Source organism: Notamacropus eugenii, chromosome 2, assembly GCF_028372415.1.
Source record: "Notamacropus eugenii isolate mMacEug1 chromosome 2, mMacEug1.pri_v2, whole genome shotgun sequence".
Classification (NCBI taxonomy): Eukaryota; Metazoa; Chordata; class Mammalia; order Diprotodontia; family Macropodidae; genus Notamacropus; species Notamacropus eugenii.
The window spans coordinates 80,793,057-80,813,362 of record NC_092873.1 but is presented as its reverse complement, the minus strand read 5'-3'; the positions used below and the strand labels follow the sequence as shown (position 1 = coordinate 80,813,362).

The 20,306-nt window shown below is 39.3% G+C and overlaps 1 protein-coding gene across 3 annotated transcripts; it reads left to right on the top strand.

Moving 5' to 3' along the window:
- Positions 1-2,700: 2,700 nt before the first annotated feature.
- Positions 2,701-14,492, top strand: ZSCAN21 (zinc finger and SCAN domain containing 21). Of its 3 annotated transcripts, none has more exons than XM_072641450.1 (4): positions 2,701-2,833; positions 7,303-7,832; positions 8,338-8,488; positions 12,716-14,492. In XM_072641450.1, the coding sequence occupies exons 2-4, from the start codon at positions 7,413-7,415 to the stop codon at positions 13,495-13,497; spliced, it is 1,353 nt and encodes a 450-aa protein (XP_072497551.1). In that variant the 5' UTR covers positions 2,701-2,833; positions 7,303-7,412; the 3' UTR covers positions 13,498-14,492. The 3 variants fall into 3 exon arrangements, with proteins under 3 accessions (XP_072497551.1, XP_072497550.1, XP_072497552.1); XM_072641449.1 differs by having other exon boundaries at positions 2,734-2,848; XM_072641451.1 differs by lacking the exon at positions 2,701-2,833 and adding an exon at positions 3,005-3,320.
- The last annotated feature ends 5,814 nt before the right edge of the window (positions 14,493-20,306 follow it).

Genomic DNA, 20,306 nt, shown 5'->3' with positions numbered 1-20,306 from the left:
ACTTGGGATATTTCATTAAAAAAGAAAAATCCTAAAGCCAAAGGGTAGAGAACCAAGTTGACTTTAGGAGCCATTTCATTGCCCTCTGCTTAAAATGAGCTGATTGTTGTAACGTGGTATTATAGTCAAAGACAAAGCAGAGAAAAGCAGTGGAGGAAATAGTTTGGGTAAAGCCTGGCAAGAGATCCAACTAAGGAAAGCCATCCTTAGGAAATTTAAGGACAAAAAATGGTAAGAATAAAATAAACAGAAGAGAAATGGAAAAGATTTGGAAAGATTTTTATATCAAGCTGTTTTCAACACCAAAGACAGTGGTGCCACCTCCTTTAGACTCTGACCCCACAATTCTGGACATGCTTCTAAGGGCAATAGAAATGGCATTCCAGAGAACAAAATCAGAAAAAAAAAAGAGCAAATTGGACCATGATTATGTGTGTGTGTGTGTGTGTGTGTGTGTGTATGTATACCTATGTACATATGTATATGTGTGTGTATATATACACATACATAAAGAATAAATAAAAAGAGAATAAATCCAACGTAGTTAGTTATAAGGAAAGGATGTCCTAGCAATTGAAAGGATCATGTCAAAGGTAGTACTAAGCTGTATCTTGAAGGAAGATAGAGATTCTATGAAGTGAGGATGAAGTGAGGAAAAAACCAAATTAGACATTTAATAGCTGTGTGGGCAAGTCACTTAATCCTGTTGACCTCAGTTTCCTCATCTGTAAAATGAAATGGAGAAGGAAATGGCAAACCACTCCAGTATCTTTACCAAGAAAACCCCAAAATGGGATCACAAAGAGTTAGACAGGACTGGACACACAGTAAGACTAAGAGATGTTCCCCATTGGTTGGTTATTATCCTTCATTCTCAAAGAGGACCAAAACAAGCATCACTGTGTTGGAGTCAAGGTACAGTGCCAGGCCTAGAGGCCTGTGTGGGCTACCCGAGTCTTCTTACCTCACCTCCGAGGTCTTCGGTTGGCCAAAACCGGATGCTCATATGAGAGAAAGGACGTTCCAGAGTCGAACAAGGGTTGAGCTTTATTTCAGGGTCTCGGTTACAAGTGCAGGGGGGTCTTCCTTAGGAGGAAGAGGGGGAGATTTCCTAAGGAGGCTAAGATCTTAAGGGATTGGAAGTAGAAGTACAAGCGGGGAGAGAGGGAGGGGAGAGAGGAAAGAGAAGCGGAGCCTACTGTCCTCTTGGCTCCTCACGTGCTAAGAGAGCTTTCAGGCTTCCTCAATCCTACTTAACCTTCAGCCGCATAGTTTGCATCTGAATACCGTGCTGTTAGATAACAAAAGTGTGCCCAGATCCGGGACAATCTCGAGGGCGGGGAGATCTCTCTCCCATCACGTTTCTCACGGGAAGAGGCGGAATTACTCGAGATATCTCGGTTCACCTCGATTCCCAGCCGTTTCCTGGGGGGGGGTCTCGTGAGAGCTCTAAGATTTAGAAGCTCCCACCTTTACCCGCCCGAGACCGTCCACACGGAATTGAGCTTCCAATCCCAACAGTACAGTATGTCCAACTGTGGCTGATCAGACCAACAAGAGATTGGAATGATCTACCACAGGTTGGGCACAAATAGTTCCTATAAATATTTGGAGTGGAGATGTCTCTAAATTTGCACATCTTGCATTTATTTTGAGTAACTGCAATTCTGCTTCACTCATAAATCGAAATGGGGTCACAAACTGTTGGACAAGAAAGAACATCCGTAAGACTAAAAGACATTCCCCTTAAGATAAATGGTCAAAGAATAGGAATGAGCAGTTTTTGAAGGAACACATCCTAGCTGTCAATAACCATAACAAATGCTCCAAATCACTAATAATTAGTGAAATGCAATTTAAAGCAACTCTCAGGTTCTGCTTTACACTTATTAGATGTGAAATGACAAAAGAAGAAAGTGATAAATGTTTGCGGGACTGTGGAAATATAGGTCCATTAATACATTGCTAATGAAGCTGTGAGTTGAATTCATTGTTATTCTTGAAAGCAATTTGGAACTATGCTCACAATATTAAACTGTCCATACTCTTTGACCCAGTCATATCACTATCAGGTCTAGACCTCAGAAGAGTTCAAAGGAAAAGAAAAAGGTCCCAATGTACAAAAATATTTATAGCAGTTTTTTCATAGTAACCAAAAACCGGAAAGAAAGGGGGTGCCCAACTGTCCTGGTAATAAATAGCTAAACAAATCTTGGTATAGGAATGTAATGGAATATTATCATGCCATATTAATAATGAAATGGACATTTTTTGAGGAAACTAGGAAGATCTCTATGATCTGATGCAGAATGAAGTTAAGCAGAAGTAGAACAATTTACACAATAAAACAACAATATAGAGAAAAACATTTTTTAAAAATCTAATTTAGAATTCTGATTAAAACAAGGCTAAATGGCGATTCACACCCCCCGCCCCCTGCCAGAAATGGGATGGACTCAACAATCCGAAGGAGACGCGCTTTGGGGGGCATTTCTTTTGCAGGGGTTTTAAGAAATCGTTGAGGAAGTGTGACAGTGATCATAAATGTCAGTTCAAATTAATGAGTGTTTAAGATGAAAAGAGAAGCCCTCAGACCCCACGTTAAGAACTCCTGAAATACGCCTTGACCACACGGTTTTTCAGCCAAGCTAACCCTCCAGGTTTCTCCGGGCTCCCCGCGGGCCGAAGGGAGGGTACCATAGAGGTGTGGAGTCCTCCAATGTGCTAGAGAGGGCTAAGTCTGTCTGCCTCGCGCCCTGGGGAGGGAATCTCTCGTCCCAAACTTCCGGCTTTGTGAACTCGGCATTGTTCCGTTCTCTAGGATTCTGGAGAGGTCGGTCCGGGGCTGGTGAGTGGTTAGGGTTCCGGGAAAGGGGGGGTGGGGGTGGGGTCTGAGCTCTTGCGGTCCCCCAAACTGGCCCGGGGCAGGTGTAAGGAGGAGGCCTTCCTCCTCTTCTTCCTTTCCCGCGAGAGCAGAGAGCGAGGCGGGGGAGGGGGGAAGGAAGGGGGCAGTGAGGGAAAGAGGAGGTTCATGTGCACCCCCACCCCCGACATGCATACACCTCCTTCTCCTCCTGCGAACCGGCACTGGTCCGGGGCGCGGGCCGGGCTCCTGATCCTCGGAGACTGCGCGGGCCTGGCTTAGGGAAGGGTTGGTTTACAAATGAGGAAACTGAGGCCCTGAGAGAGGAAGTGACGTAGCCTAGGTCCCGCATTACTAAGTGGCCGGCCAAAACTGCTTGTCTCCATTTACCTTTAGCCCCTCGTGTCTTTTTACCACCCTACGTATTATACCATACAGTGTATATTTGATCCTAGGGGTAAGTAATAGTAATAATTAAGTAAGGAAAGTAAGTAATAGTCATAAAAATAAGTAATAGAGCTCATGGGAGTTTGGGGGAACCCTTCCCATTAGAAAATTCACCTTGGTGGTCCAGTGGAGGAAGATTAAAGGCAGGAAGACCCTTGAGAGGTGAGGTCGGCCTTAGGCACTCATGCCAGGCAGAAGTCAAGCCCTATCCTCGCCGAGCTTCCCTTAGAGTAGGGGTACAACTGTAAGTAACCAAGTACATACAAGAAACATGCATTGCAGATGGAAGGTAATCTCAGAGGGGAAGACACTAGCAGCTGGGGAGGACTGGAAAGGCACCTTTTAGAAAGTGAGATTTGACCTGAGTGTTGAAGCCAGAGAAAGACAGGGGTGGAAGTGAGGAGGGGAAGCCAGTGCCAAGATGTGGAGAAGGAAAATGTGCTACAATAGAGAAAGAGCAACTCAGTCAATGTCCCTGGATATATCCATGCAGAGAGGGCTGAAACGTAAGAAGACTGAAAAGGGCCAGGTTATGAAAGTTTGAAACCTCAAATAAGAATTTATATTTGATCCTAGAGGTAGGTAGGAGACACTGGCGGACATGGGGAATTTTGAGGTGATATGGTAAGACTTTCCCTTTAGAAAATTCATCTTGACTTAAAGCAGGGAGACAGTGTAGAAGGCTATTGCAGTAGTGTGGTCAAGAGGTGATTAAGTTTTAATTAGGGTGGTGGCTCTGTGAGTGGTGAGAAGAGAAAAGAAAGGAGAGGTGTTGTGAAGGTAAAAAGTACAAGATTTGTCAATGGAATGGCGATGTGAGGATGAATGAGAGCAAGAAATTTAGGATAACGCTGAGATTATAGGCCTTGGGTAGCAGGAAGGATGGTGGTGTCTTCAATAGTAATAGGAAAGTTGGGAAAGGGGAGGGTTTGTTAGTAAACAGGATGAGTTCAGTTTTGGATAATAGTTTGTTTGAGATGCCTGCAAGATTTGCAGTTCAAGATGACAGTAGGCAGTTGGGGATGTGGAACTGTAGCTCAGGAGACAGACTGGGACTGAATATATAGATCTGAGCATCATCTACTTAGAAGTGGTCATTGAACTCATAGGAGCTGATGAGATGAAGTAAACAAAAAGCCAAGAAAGAAGGCCATACATTTTATGAAGTCTGTATGACCACTTATGCGTGATTCTTGGTCAGATAAAAATTGGACTAGATGATCAGAGTCCTAAGAAGGGTGAGGCAAGTGAAGCATTTTTTTCTGGCACGCGAAGCAGAGAGGTACATCTATATGCATCTACAATGCATGTGTTTTATAGGTGACAAAAAACTAGATGAGGTAGCTGACACTGGATGACAGGATCCTCCTGAAAGACCTTGACAGACTAGAAAATTAAAAAGACAAAAATATCTCAAATATCTTGTTTAAATTCAAGAACTTGACTTTTGGCTAGACAGCAGTTCATCTGGAAAACACTTAAGGGTTTTGATGAACATCAAGTTCAACATGAGTCAGCAATGTAGTATAACTGCCAGAAAAACTTGTTCAGTCGTGGAACGTTTAAGAGAACATAGCTTCCAGGTGTAAGGAGGAAGTAGCCTCAATTGAAATCTGTCCTAGTCAGACAACTTTGGGTGTATTTTGTGTTCAGTTCTGGGTGTCTGTTTTAGAAAAGACATCGATAACCAGATACTGGCTGGAGAAGGGCTTCCAGAATGGTGAATGTCTTTGAGGTCATATCATATGAGGATTGGTTGAAAGAATTTTTTAGCCTCGAGAATATTTAGGAGCAATATGGTAGCTATGTTCAGGTGTTTTCAGGGTTGTCATGTGGAAATGGTAGAACCAGAAGCAATGGGTAGTAGTTACAAAGAGGCATATCTGGGCTTGAAGTCAGGAAAAACTTTGGATAGTCCACTCAGGGCTATAAATGAGTGAAATACGCTGCATTTGGAGGTACTGAGTTGCTCCACATTTGAGGCTATGTGATTACTTAACAGTTGTATAACACGGATGATTCTTTTTCAAATATATGTTAAACTAGATGGCCAGTAAGGTTTTTTTCCAAGTTAGAAATGTAGAGATATTATACTAAACAAGTTGTGTATTAGGTGGTACAATTTTATATTCTTATCTTGGGCACAAAATGAATTAATTTTAGTACGGCCTCCGAGAAGTTTTGGATGTTGTTAAATCCTGGTTCCTTCCTTTCTTCTCAACACTCACCAACTTTGAACAAGTCATTTACCTGCTGTCATTTTATTTTCCTCATCTATAAAATAAAGAGGTTTGGACTGGTTGATCTCTAAGGACCCTTGTGTGATCCTGGACTGCTTTTCTACATGATTAAACATTTTCACCATTCTCCAAAGATACCTTGTAGATTCTAATTCCATCAGTATGGGCATGCCCTCCACTGGTGAATATGGCAGTCCATCCATACTTTACTCTGAATTATTCTTGTCCTTCTCTTTCCTCAAATCCTTTGTAGAGGATCTTCTAAGTGCTGGAAGTATTTGTTCCTTTGCATCTTAATGGATGCATATTTAGAATCTTCTAGACATCTTCTAAAATGTCCTTTATTCTACTTGTCATTAAAATTGTCACTGGTAACATGCTGCACAGTGTCCACGACGTGCACAGTGTGACTTTTCTTTGCTCTTTGGGTTATTGGTAATTTTTGCTCTGAGACTGTAGTGTTCTTTAATTTGTATTTTAGTAAAGCAGATATCACAAATTATTTGTTTCCTCGTTTAAGTAACTTGACTCTTCATCATATTGTCAAGACCACTAACAAATGTTGATTTCAGTGAATTGTCCTGGCACTATGCCTATACACATGGGCTAGCACAGGGTATTTCAGCAGTCTTTCTTAACCCTGCTTTGATTAAAAAAAAAAAAAAACAACTTCTGGATATCTCCAGTTAGGTGAAGGAAAGCTTGTGAAAGCTCAATGTCTGAAGCCCAATAAACTTTCTTTCTCTTTAATATCAGCCATAAAAGTTTTTCATACAACACTTTTAGATCAGGTGTTTCTCAAAACTTCCCTATTGATGTTAAGAGCACCACCATTCTTCTAATCATCATAATTTGTAACCTCTGAGTCCTCTTTGCCTCTTCTCTTTTCTTCACTTTCTTTCCTTGACAAAGTCCAAACCAGTTGTCAGTTCATGCCATTCTTTCTGCTCTCCCTTAGGTAAGGCCTTTACCATCTCTACTTGGACTGTTGCAGTAGCTTCTTAATTGGAAGGTCACGCCTTCCACTTGTTCCTTCTGGTCTTAACTCTCTCTAAAATATATTCTCCTTAAAAGCTGCCAAAGTAATATTCTTAAATAAATCCCAGTGCTGACCATGTCACTCCTCTACTCAAAAATGAGTAGATCCTTATTGCTTCTAGGATAAAATACTCCTCCCAGCCTACCTTTCTAAACATTCACATTGCCCACTTTATACAATCCATCTTTTAGCCAAATTGGGCTCCTTGTTCTTCACTGAGCTTGGCATTCCATCTTCATTGCTACACCTCTACAGAAGGCCCCCATGGCTGGCTGAAGTGTGCGCTCTCTGTACCTCTACATCTTAGAATCTGTAGCTTTTTTTAAGATTCAGTTCAGGGGCTCCTTCCCTAAAGTCTTCCATGGCCCTCCTCCTTGGTAATGATTTCTTCTTCCTCCTTATCTTGTATTTATCTGCTGATAGGCTGTACCTCTCAGTAGAATACAAGCTACTTCATGGTAGAGACTTTTTTCATTTGTCTATATCCCAGCAACTAGCAGAGTACTTTGTACATAAGAGGCATTTAATATATGTTGAATTCATTGAACTAGTAGTGACTTCAAAGAGAATGAAAGTCAGTGTAGCCTCACAGAGTTGTTTCTGAGGCTCAAGTAAGGTCGTGCATTTGTGTGAGGGAGCACTGAGGGGTGTGTGGGCATACGCTATATAAATGTCAGCTATTCTTCAGTAATAACAATTTCTTTTTCTTAAAGAATGTCATAAAGAGGAGCTCATCAGGAATCTCTTGGAGCCTAAAGGACAATTGGGATTTGATAATAGCAGCACAGATCCTGTTGGGAGGGAAACCACCTTGTGAGCCTATATGATGACTGCAGAATCCAAAGAGACTGCCGGCCTTTCTCCCCAGGCTCTACAGGATCAGGATGGGCCTATAATAATCAAGGTGGAGGATGATCCCACCTGGGAGCAGGAATCTAGTCACCAAAGTGATAGTCACCCCAACCAGGAGATCTGGCGGCAACGCTTCAGGCAGCTGTGCTACCAGGAGACCCCTGGGCCCCGAGAGGCTCTGAGCCGACTTCGCACACTCTGTTGTGAGTGGCTGAGGCCCGAGATGCACACTAAGGAGGAGATTTTGGAGCTGCTGGTGCTGGAGCAGTTCCTGAGCATCCTGCCAGAGGAACTTCAGGTCTGGTTGCAGGAACGACATCCAGAAAGTGGTGAGGAGGTAGTGATGCTACTAGAAGATTTGGAGAGAGAACTGGATGAACCAGGACAGCAGGTGAGGAGAATGATTCTGTGTTGTAGCAGACTGCAACAAGGGATTATGGGAACAGACTTGGGGACAGAGTGGCTGAGTTGAAAACATTTTCAAAGGAAGAAAAAACTATTCCTCTTTTCTCTCTTTTGTTCCCTAATAGCCTTGCTGACTGAAAGCAACTGGTTTCTTTTTCAAGGGCCTTTTGTCCCTTAGAGTTGTTCCTTGAGAACTCTTTTCAGGTTTTAACTAGTTTCCCAAATGGTTTCGCCACCTTCTTCAAGGAGCTTTTCTTGGTCTCCCTAGCTACTAGGGTACTCCCTTGCAAAACCATCTTGTGTTTATTTATTTATTTTGTATGGATTTTATATGTATTCATTAATAGGTGTGTGTGTGTGTGTGTTGTCTCCTCTATTACTTTTATCATTGTATTATCATTGTTCATTGTAGTGCTTCACACATAGTAAGCACTTAATTAATGCTGGTTGATTGATTGATTATAAGCTCAACCTCACCTAATTGTTTCCAGGTCTCAGCCCATACACAAGAACAAGCATTACTCTGGGAAGGGGTGACGCCCCTATTCCCAGCTCCAGTGACATTGAGGAAGTCACCAAGCATTCGGATAGAGACTCAGTTGAAATGTGAATCTATGGATCTCCACCCTCTCCAAAAGATTGGTGAGAAAGGGATTCATCTGAAGAGAGGGAAGGGTGGGTTGTTTTGCCAAGGTGGTTAGCTTAAAGTGGGTGAACAGTATTTGAGGCCTAATGTGTGCCTAGCACTGTGGGGAATACAAAAAAAAAGTATAAAATATGGTTTGCACTTTCAAGGAATTTTTAATCTAGTTGAAAAAACAAGATTTCACATATCGGACAATTACAGAAGGATGTAATATTAAACTTCAGTGCTAGAAGACTTTGGAAGTGACCAACAAGCTGCTTGTGGGATTCTAGCTCCTGGCAAGGAGTAGGTTGATTAGAGGTCTGTAGGTAGTTATAAAGCTTGCTAAGGAACAAAAAAGGCTGAAGATACTAGAAGGTTATGTAGGGATAAAGAAAGGTGTGCTTTCTATAAGCAGCAGTGGTGACAGTGAGAAAATATACAGATTCTCCTCAGCAGGAAAGAGGGACTTGTAAGATTCTGAAAGTGCCAGTGGTTATTTTAGGCAGGAGTGGGGTATAGATGTCACTAACTGATGGTGTTTGAGGGAGTCAAATGATTTCAAGGAGGAGCGATATAATGGATTATTGTTTAAAGGTGGTGCACTGTATGCTTATGTAACAATCACATGTACTTTGAGGGATGAAGAGTCATGTGTTCAAAGGGAAATGCAGTTACACACCAAGAGGTACATTGACTTAGTGAAATACATCACGTAAGAAACGTTGATTGGATCTTGCCGATGCCTTTACACAATTTCTTTCCATTTCAGGTCTAAGGGTTGTAACACAAATATTCAAGATTTATTAATACTTTATAAATTCTGGTATGTTAATAAATTATATGTTTATTTTTCCTTTGGTAGCATTACAAACCTAGGCATACAATGCTACACAGACTCTCATGTTCTAAGTCCTACTGTGGGCTACCCAGCCCCGCAAGGGCTTTTCTGTCTTATAAAAAGCTTGGAAATCCTGATATCTCTTGAATAGTCTGGCAGGATTGCTCATGCTTCTATCTTGGCACACCCTCTGAGGCACAACTGTTTCACCTTTCAGCTAACTATCCCTACCCTGGTAGATAGTAGTGTTTTAATCTCAGTACTTTTCAACCTCTTGCAACTGGGATTTCAGTCTCATCACTTAGCTGAAAATGCCCTCTCCAATGATTTCTTAATTACTAAATCCAGCTAGACTTTTTTAAAAATCTAATTTCTTCCAAGCTGCTTTTTGCTTTTCCCAGTAGTTATTGTCAAAGAGGAAGTTCCAAAATAGTTCCCAAATAGTTTATTGAACTGAATACTGTTGGTTCTAATTCGTCTTTATCTAGCCTGTTCTCATTGATCTTTGCTATTTTTAAGCCAGTACCAAGTAGTTTTAATGAATATTGCTTTATAGTGTAACCTGAGGTCTGAAAATGCTATTCCCCCTGATTGCTACTTTTTTCACTGTTTCTCAAGAGATTCTAGACCTTTTGTTTCTCTGAATAAATTTTTGCTATAATTATGTCTGGCTTTATAAAGTATCCCCATGGTAGTTTGAGTAGTATAACACTTAAGTTCATAAATTGATTCAAGCAGGTTCATCATTTTTTGTATTACATTGGCAGGGCTTAGTCATGAGCCCTTAATATCTCCTCCAGTTATTTAAATTGTTGATTGTTTCTTTGAGAAGTATTTTATAAATGTATCTATATAAGTATCGAAGTGGGTGTAGTAGATTAACTCTAAGATATTATTGAAGAAAAGAGGGAACTATAAATATTTTGTTGCATAATTTCAAAATTGCTTTCCAGAATGCTTGGACCAATGATGTATTAATGTGCCTTTATTTCCACAAACCTTTCCACAACCACTGTCATCTTTGCCAGTTTCCTGAACCTGAAGAACTGTTTTGATTTGCATTCTTCTTATTTTTTATATGGCTATAAATAGCCTATGGATCTTTTGAGAACTTTGTTCTCTTTATACTTTGACCACTTATCTATTGGGGAACAATTCGTGGTCTTACATTTTTGTGTTAGTCTCATATTTCTTGGGTATCAGGCTCTAGTCAGCAATATTTGATGCAGATTTTTTCTTATTTGATAATTTCCCTTTTTATCCTAAAGCAGTTAGGTTGTGCAGTGCACTGAACCACTCCAGGCTTGCTAGGCCTGGAGTCAGGAAGATCTAAGTTCAAATTAGACCTTAGATACTTTCTAGCTTTGTGACCCTGGGCTAGTCACACAGTTTGCCTCAGTTTCCTTGACTGTATAATGGATATATTAACAGACCTACCGCCCAGGGGTTGTTATGAGGATCAAATTGGATAATATTTAGAAAGCACTTTAAAAAGCCTAGTATGTAGTAGCAGGAGCTATATAAATCCTTCTCTGCCCTCCCTCCTTTCCTTATCCTAGTTGAAAAGATTTTGCACTGATTTTGTTCATCCAAAGGGTTTTCAATTTCATGTAATCAAAATAATCTTTTATTTTTTGTGATTCCTTTGCATTCCTTCTTTAGTTAAGAATTCTAACAGCAATGAAAAGGTCCTGATCTGGTTCTATTACTTTTTTTTAATGGCATGACCTTTAACATTCAGATTTAGTATCTATTTTAAGCTTGTTGCAGTTCATTTAAACCTAATTTCTGCCAAACTGCTTTCTAGTTTTCCTAGTTTTCTTATTGTATAGGGAGTTTTCCCCCAGTAATATGTTTTCAGATTACTCAGCCATCTGAGTTCACCAAAACACACCTTTCTCCTTCCCTAATCACAAAACATTTAAACAGAACATAACAAGGTTTTGAAACAGAATTCAAAGTGATTTCTTCATGGGCTTCTTGTTTCAAGCAATAATTGGTATAATCACATTTCCTCCCCTCCTCCTTCATTTTTTTCTTAATTATTTGATTTCTAGGTAAAACAAGGAGATAGACCTGATAGGTAAAACCTCATGGGAATTAGTGCCTTTATCCAAACAAATGGACCTTAGGTTAGGAATTTAAAAAATAGAATTGTTACTTTGTCTATTCTGCATTTACCCATTTTGCCTTTTTTATTCTCTTTTCTCTTCTTTTCTGACCCTTTCACAAACACAATTTACCCTCCTTGTTGCTTGGCTCCTTCATCCTTTCTCCTTATTATCAGTTCTGTAGTCATACAAAATTACTTCTATGTACCTATTTCTATACCGTGCTCTGTTCTGCCCTATTTTGAAATACAGGGGGTCCTTATTATCCAAGCATTTGTAATCCGAGGCTCCATAGTTATGAGGGTGCATTTTGTTTTAGTATAGACATATGGTTTCATAGATGTAGTAAATTGCTAATGAGGAATCTCCTTCCAATACATATTGGCAACTACTCTGCAACTTAAAATCTTAGGTAGCTGGCTGGAGGTACTAAAATGTTAAGAGATTTGCCTGTATGTATCAGAGGTGGGGCTTTAATACTGACTTTCCTCATTCAGAGGCCTTTCTCTATCTATTATTCCCTTAAGAAGTTGCATAGAGTTATACTTTTTAAAAAATTCTCTCTTGAATTCACTAACCAATTATAAAAATAATTCCTACTCATACATCCTCACCCATTTAACACTAGCTTCTGTCAGCATCTTCTATGGGAAAATCTCTTTACTGATTGTCAGTTGATACTTTAAAAAAGACCAAAAGACCAATTTGAATAACAAAACATTAAGAAAGATCTTTTGGAAAACTGATGAAAATTTATAACCATGGCCCTCTTTATGATCCTTTTGCAAAACTCAAATGTAAAAGATGTTGTATTATGCTATCATAAAACTTACTCTCCCAAAAGCAACACCTAATACATCATAAACTCATTTAGAGAACTCGTACATGGTTCTAGTTATAACTTAAATGTTATTAAACTTACGATAAAAAATAAACTTATTTTCTTAATTTTTAGTTTTATTTTTCATGACAAAGTTCCCATCAGAACCTTTTATTACTTACGTAGGAAGCATTGGTCTTCATTTTAAGGACATTTACTTTTTGGCCTTTTTCTGGTACCAGCTGTCCTTGGATAATGAAGACCTCCTGTACACATAAATTCAGAAACTTAAGTCTGTAGTTGCACCAAGATCATTAGATTTTAGTGGTGATTTATATGTGTTCCTTTTGTTATGGCTGACAATAATTAAGCTAAACTTAAGTACCTTTCAAATTAGAGGAGGGCAGAGTCCATTAGTTATCCTCTCCCAGCACAGGGAACTGACATATGCCTATTCTATTTATTGTTTCAGATTGTCAGTCCAAGCTTCAGAATGAAGAGTCAACACCTAAAAATGAAATATCCAAAGTAGAACCTCCAGCAATGGTATCAGGAAGATTCATAGGTGATGTTGCTGAGAAAATCAAATACAGAGAGGCACATGATCATGATCATGAGAGTACATTACAAAGACAGTGGGAGAAACCTATAGGAGAAAGAACAAGGAAATACTCTTTCCAAGAGACTGGGTCAAGGGAAGTCTCAAATTTAATCCATAGTAAACTCTGCCCAGGAGAGAGAGGCTATAAATGTGTTGAGTGCGGGAAAACCTTCAGTAATAGCTCAGACTTTAGTAAACATCAGAGAATTCACACTGGGGAGACACCCTATAAATGTAAAGAATGTGAGAAAACCTTCAGAAGCAAAGCCAGCCTCATTCAGCATCATAGAATCCACACTGGAGAGAAACCATACCAATGTAATCAATGTGGGAAAAGCTTCAGTCAGCAAGCAGGTCTTATTTCACACCAGAGACTTCACACTGGAGAGAGACCTTATAAATGTAATGAATGTGGGAAGACCTTCAGTCATAGTTCAAATCTTATTAAACATCAGAGAATCCACTCTAAGGAGAAGCCTTATCATTGTAGTAAATGTGAGAAAGCCTTCTGTACTAAGTCAAACCTTTCTCAGCACCAGAGAGTACACATGCCGAAGGGAGAAAAACATGGCAGATATGGGGAAAATTCAGAATTTGCTTTTTCTTTATTAAATGTCAAAGAGGGGCCCCTGGGGAAAAACTCTACAGCATAATAAATCTAAGATAAATTTAAGTGGTAGCTTCAACTTCAGTCACAACAAGTATACATGAGAACTAGAAGAATAGAACATTCCCTGAAAGAAGACTAAGCAGAAAATTATTATTTTTCTGGTTGATGGTTCTGAGAAGGCCCACAAACCTGATCCATAGTAGACAGAAGCAGAGAGGTCTGAAACACCCTACCCACCTCCATTTCTTCCCAACATATACACACAATCCCCATACTTTTATAGTTCCTGTAGAAATTAGGATGGGGAATCAATGAAGAATCATTAAGAGCTTAAAGCAACGCCCAGAGTGCCAGCTAGTAACTAACTGGTGACTGCTGGCTACCACATGAGGGAATCAAGGTTTATTTCACTTTAGATCACACCTTTGAGATCTTAGCCTTTCTCCTATTACTTCTCTATCTTCCCTGAGTATTAGTGTAGCTGTTGGTGAGGGTCCCATTGCCTGGAAATTGCTGTAAGACCTTAGCCAGCAGCTGAAAATACCTTGAGAAGAAGTAGGGCTAATCCTTCAAGATAAGGTGTGACCAGAAAGGGTTTGTTTCTCAAACATAAATATGTTTTGCATATTTCATCATTAAGACAGAGAAAAATAAATAGGGAGAATAGATACAAACGTAGAGGCTACAGTTTCTTCCTCATGTCCCTTGAGAGCTAGAAAGACTAGAAAAATATACAGCAAGAGAATGGAGAAGCCACTGGTTGTTCAAAAAAAGTCATATGACTATCACTTAGTTATATCCCATAACTATGGCAGTCACAGTATTCTTAATGTAGTTAATAACTAAGAAAAAACCTAAGGTGTTTTTAGTGGCCTGAAATCTGGGAACCAGGTACTCACTTCAGGATAGATTTGACACTAAGATCCAGGATGAGTTAAGAAAGAAACTTTTTGTTTAGGTTTAGGGATGAAACCAGGGTTAGATTAAAAGGTGGTTTGTAATAGATAAGGACTAATAAAAAAAAGATAACGAATTGTACCCAAGTTGCCTTTTTTCCACTTTAAAGCTTGTTCTACATTTTTCATCTCTAAATATTGTAGTCTTTAAAGCACTTATGTTTAACTGTTTTAATTCTCATATACTTCAAGTATCTCGTTTTATTAGTATGGATACTCCCCTTACTGATACACATCACAACCCCAACCTCTTCACTGATAAGATTGCATCTCTCAAATTTGTAGATGGTTTTCTAGAGTTGCTGTGGCCAAAAAATATGTATAACCCTGTAGGCATGCTAATAAACCTGTAACCTTGCTGATAAGCATCTTTGAACTACTTATGCTGCCCTTGGGTGACAGTTGTTCACTTAAAGCTTTTCCAGATTGGTGTAGGGCCTGTGAGAGCTTATGCTATGCTAGTATAGTCTTTGAGACTCCAGAGTCACCCTATTCTATAATAAGGCATTGGAGGAGTTCACATGTATACATGAATGTGTATGTTTTCTTTATATTTGTGTGTGTCTATATATTGCACATATATAATATACATAAGCACATTTTTTTAATCTAGAAAGTTGATAGTTGTAATTGCATTTTCAGTTAACCACTGGGTCATGGGTATAGCATCGGGCCACAGAAACTAGATGGGATGTCAGAATGAGGATGACACAAAAACATTTGGGCAGCATAAGCAATAGAAATCAATAAATACCAAAAGGCTAGGCCAGATGACTTATCTGAAGTTTTTACAAATATATAGTGATCAAAAAATCTGCAGGAAGTATTCAAACAAAGAAAGGTAGGTGAACAGAAATTAAGAGGTCCAGAGAAAATGGGAGAAAAGGGGACAGATACCACCATAAAAGCAAGGCTTTCATACTTAGGAAGCTTTCTCTTACACCTTAATGACCTTAACCTGGAAGCTTGTGATAATGATAATGGTCTTTTATAACCAGGATGTGAGGAGTAAGCATGGCTCAATGCCAGAATCAGAGTTTGGGCACTGTCAGAGGCACCACTGCCTGCTGTCACAGACCCTTCATTACAGATCCAAGGTCTTGGTAGGGTGAATGAACCTCTTGAAATTTGAATATGCAAATCTAAACATGGAGGGCAAACATTTCATATGGGCAGCACTAAAATAGCTTTCCACCTGAGTCAAGGGAGCTAAGATTGTTTCTTGGCACAATCTGTGTGGCTTTGAGTAAGTCATCTAACTTTTCAGAGTCTCAATTTCCTTAAGGATAAAAATGGAGATAACACATACGTCACCCACCTCGTAGTTTTGTTGTGAGGAAAGCACCTTGTACATTATGGTGATTACCAACCATTGAATATGACTAGGCAGGGAACCAAATGTGGGGTGTGGAGGGGAAGGAAAGGTAAAGGGTTGAGTGAAATGGATAGGATGTCCCAAGAACGGTAATTGTGGGCAAATGGGAGAAATAACAAGGAATTTGTATTCAAAAAAGTCCTGGATGCTTCTTATCTCAGTTAAGATGGAGGCAAGGTCACCATATCCAGAATGGTGAATGAGGTAGGATCAGTGGGCCAAACGGGAGAGGAGCAGTTGGGAGATGGGGAATGAGAAGAGAGGTATGTTATAAAGTCAGTAAGATTAATAGTGGTGTTGCTTTATTGTATCACAGATGAAACAGGACAGCATGGATGAATGAGACAGGCTGCCAGAATTTTGTCTTCCTCTGGCAGCATGCAGGACTTTTAAGTGTCAAATCTAATAAGGGCCTTTTCTCAGTCCTGATTCTCATTAATTTTTCTGCTGCATTTGACAGTGTTGATTACCTTTTCCTTCTGGATACTCTCTTTTCTGTTTCCTTTTCACTCCTGGCCCCTTGCTCTTCACCTTCTTCCTCAGCCTGATCCAGCAACCTGAATTAGAAACAGTAGTTCTGTAGCAGCAGCGTATGGAGGTCTGATCCTTTAAAGGAGGCTATTTGACTTCCTTACTGTTTAATACAAGGGAATTAGAATCTGCAGAAAGCCTTCCTGACCTAGTAGCTTTGGGGGCAAAGGGGAAAGCAGTGTTTTATTGGAGTTAAAACCTATTTTTAACTTTGGAAAACATTTTCTGTTCCTTTCAGCACCAGCAACCGCAAAAAAAAAAAAAAAAAAAGTGAATCTCCCAGGGACTGTATATAACACTTTTAATATTCTCTTAGATTTATTTACATGCTTAAAATAACTAAATAGATAACTTTTGTCCCCAAAAGCTCCAAATAACGATAAAATTTTATTCTACCTATAAGTATATAAATACATATAAAATATAAAATTATAAAGTTCTGATTAGAGAATAGTTACAAATATTTTACATGGGACATTTTGTAAGAATTAAAAGAAATCATCCAGTAAGGCCTCACGTTTATTATTGCAAGATTTCACACTAAATTTATTTCACAAATATTGTTGAATATGCTTTCATGAAATAAGTTATAACTTGAGAAAACATTCTAATATAATAACCACATATAAACTTAATTTTGATAATGAACTTTTTTATTTGAACAGTGGTTTGCAATACTAGGCTCAACATCAACCAGACACAGTCTAATTAAATTTGGTTCCACATTTTCTTTATTTTGACTTAAAACAAGAAAAAAGTGAAAATGCTTGTTCATACACCACATGGTAGAAAATGATAGGAGAATTTTACAAATTCTTAATGAAAAGATGCAAATTCATGATTTTTATCCACCTAAACAGCCAATTAAAATGAATAAGTAGTGGATATGAAATATTTACTTTTCTACTGACTAATGATAAGCACTATATTGAACAGTAAATGTACTTAAAGTTCAGTTGCACATATGGCTTTGTTTTTAACAACATTTATATAGAAACTAATCCTTATTAGAAAAGAATCTCTTCAGAAATGACGTTCTTCTCTTTTACAATTGGCACATCAGATATTCTCTCAGATGCACTGCCAAAATTGACTAGTGTTGCCAATGAGTTCATTTAAAAACCCACCAAATAGAAGATAGGGAAAGTGGAATGTAACGAGCATTAATTAAGCACCTACACTGTGCCTGGCATGTAACAAATATGACCTCATATGATTCTCACAACAACTCTGTTGGGTAGGTACTACTGTGACTCCTATTTATTTAGCTGAAAAAACTAAGGCAGATGTAGGTTAAGTGACTTGCCCAGGATTAGGCATCTTGTAAATGTCTGAGGCCATATTTGAACTCAGATCTTTTTTCCTAACTCCAGGTCCAACGCACTATCCACTGTGCCACCTAGCTGCCTCTAACATAACAACATAGAGGATAAGTTTAAACCATAAAAACAGCTTTAATACTGAAATCAGAGGCAGTTTGTTTCTGTAGAACACGTGTGACAGTTTCCATTTAGCTTATAATGTACATACCCAGCAATTATAATCTTCAAACATCCTGACATATGTGCTATAAGAAAGCAAACATTCATAATATCTTGATCATACAATTACACAGCTAATAAGATACAATCACAAAAGCACAGATGAGCATGGAAGCTACTCTGGTACAGTGCAGAAAATGTAAATGAGAGTATGTCTGGGCATCTGGCTATCCACTGAGAATCAGCTTGTATTTGAATGTCTGAGGTGTTTTGGAAATAAATTGATGAAAGGTTGAGAAACTGCAAGAAGATAGTATCCTTAGAAGCAGTCAGTTCAATGTAATTCCTACACAAATACCAAATTCATGTGTCAAGATCATGATCTTGACCATTTTGAATTGCTACAGAAACAAACCTGTAATGCTTTAAACAAACCACATAAATGGGCAGTTATTTACTACTTTAAGGTTCCATTAAAGAATTCTTAGTGTGAATTCCTTGAACCATCATCACAAACTTTCAAGGAGTTCACAAGCACTAAATGGGAACCATTGCTCTAGGGCAAGGGCTGAAGTTTTCTCTCTCTAAATGCAGGACTGTAGGGTCCTGAGTCACTCTAATTTAGAAAGCAGGAAAAGCACCATATATATAAAGGTGCGCCTGTTACTGTTTAGGAGGGAAAGACAGCTGAGGGAAGGAAGACCCTTGGTCAGCACCCTAAAGTGTCCATTCACCACTTGTGAAAAATAGTTGCTTGCCTGATATTAGGCTGAATGGATTATGCAACCCTTCATCCATAGTTGCTCATTAGGTGATATAATATGGTTCCTCTAACAAGATTGGTAGGGTACAAGATGTTTCCATTGTCACATGGAAATGATACAACTAAGTTTACATTCACCCAGGCTCCTCAGGTGTTAGTACCTTTTATGAACAGGTTGCAATACTGCCAGAGGCTGAGACATCTGGGCCCAGCCCCAGTGTTTTTCCTCCTCTACTAGGCCCAATGGACCCATACCTATGTGCACCTAGCTCTTGAGGAACTTTGTTTGGCTTGGTTCAACAATGCGTCTGCCTTTCATGAGGTATACACAGATGGACCTTAGCCATTAGTGAAATAACTTGGGACAATTGAGGGGTAGGGTGCCTGGAAAGTCTTTTGAGCGGGCCAAACTATGAGCTGCAAGGACATGTGAGAAAGCCTTGAGGGATGGGGCAGTCAAGATTTTTATTAGTACTGATTCCTTGTAGGTGGTTATAAATTTGACTGAATGGTCTAAAGTCTGGAGATAATGAAATTGGACAACTCGGGATCAGAATCAGTGGAGGAATTTTTCAGATGTCTCCCAGTACATAGTTTTTGTAAGGCATAGTGTCTGGGTGCAGGACAGCAGGGAGAATGGGGACCATATGCCTTCCCCCCTTTCACCTTCTGCAAAGCTGAATAGTCAAGTTGATGATCTCACAAGAATGGCAGGTTGAATATTGGATCCATAAATCTGGACAGGGGAACTGTGATCCTATACTGTGGTGGGTTCAAGGCCAGATGATCTTTCTTAATTAAGGATTATACAGTTCAGTGACATCGTTTGTGTTAATCAGAATATAGTTCTTAACCTGCATCTGACCAGCATGTATCTCAGGGTAAGTTGATACATATTCAGCATATCGGATTGTACTCCCAGTCAAGTGTACTACTATGGCAATCACAATCAAAGCCTTTATAAAACATATCTTTCCTTATGTCCCTGCCCCTTGTACCATCACTGCTGGTCAAAATGCTCATGTTACTTGGAAGAAGGTCTTGGCCCCATTGCCACCTCGTTGACTAGGTTTTTCTTCTCTCATACTACTCTCAGCCAGCTAGTATTTACTATTGCTTGGTAGAATGAACTTTTAAAACAACAGCTTCTTCATAACATCCCTAATTATCAGGGCTGGGTATCCTATCTCCTAGAGATGTGTCTTTGGTAAAATCAGTGCTACCCTAAAAAAGTAGGATGGCTTTCCTTTCTGGCAGTTTCTTGGATCCAGCCTTCAAAAACTTATCTGATCAGGATGACTACTTTTGAACATAGTCCTAAGTGACCATCTCCAGACTTCTTTCCTTATGTATAGAAAATCCTTGGACCTTGAGGGTATTGTCCCATTAGAAGGTTCCTTATGTCCCAGGGAATAATTCAATTCCCTCTTAATTGTCAGGTTTCCTTTCCCTATGATGATTCAGACAATTCCTTCTAGAAAGAACTTGGAGGGACCAAGGGTGGAATTATTGGGGGATGCCTTGTTCTTTAATGATAAGGGAAGGCAGAATTGTTTTTTTATAATCATGATGGTGGGTAGTGATACGTAGTAAGTCCTACTACCAACTCAGGCTCCATGAGTTGCATGTGAGATGTTTGTGACTTCTTAGCTACCTAGATACAGATGACCTAGACCTGCAACGGGGACCATTGATGGCACTGGCAGTATTGTCATCCATGCAATGGATTTTATGTTCTTAGCACTA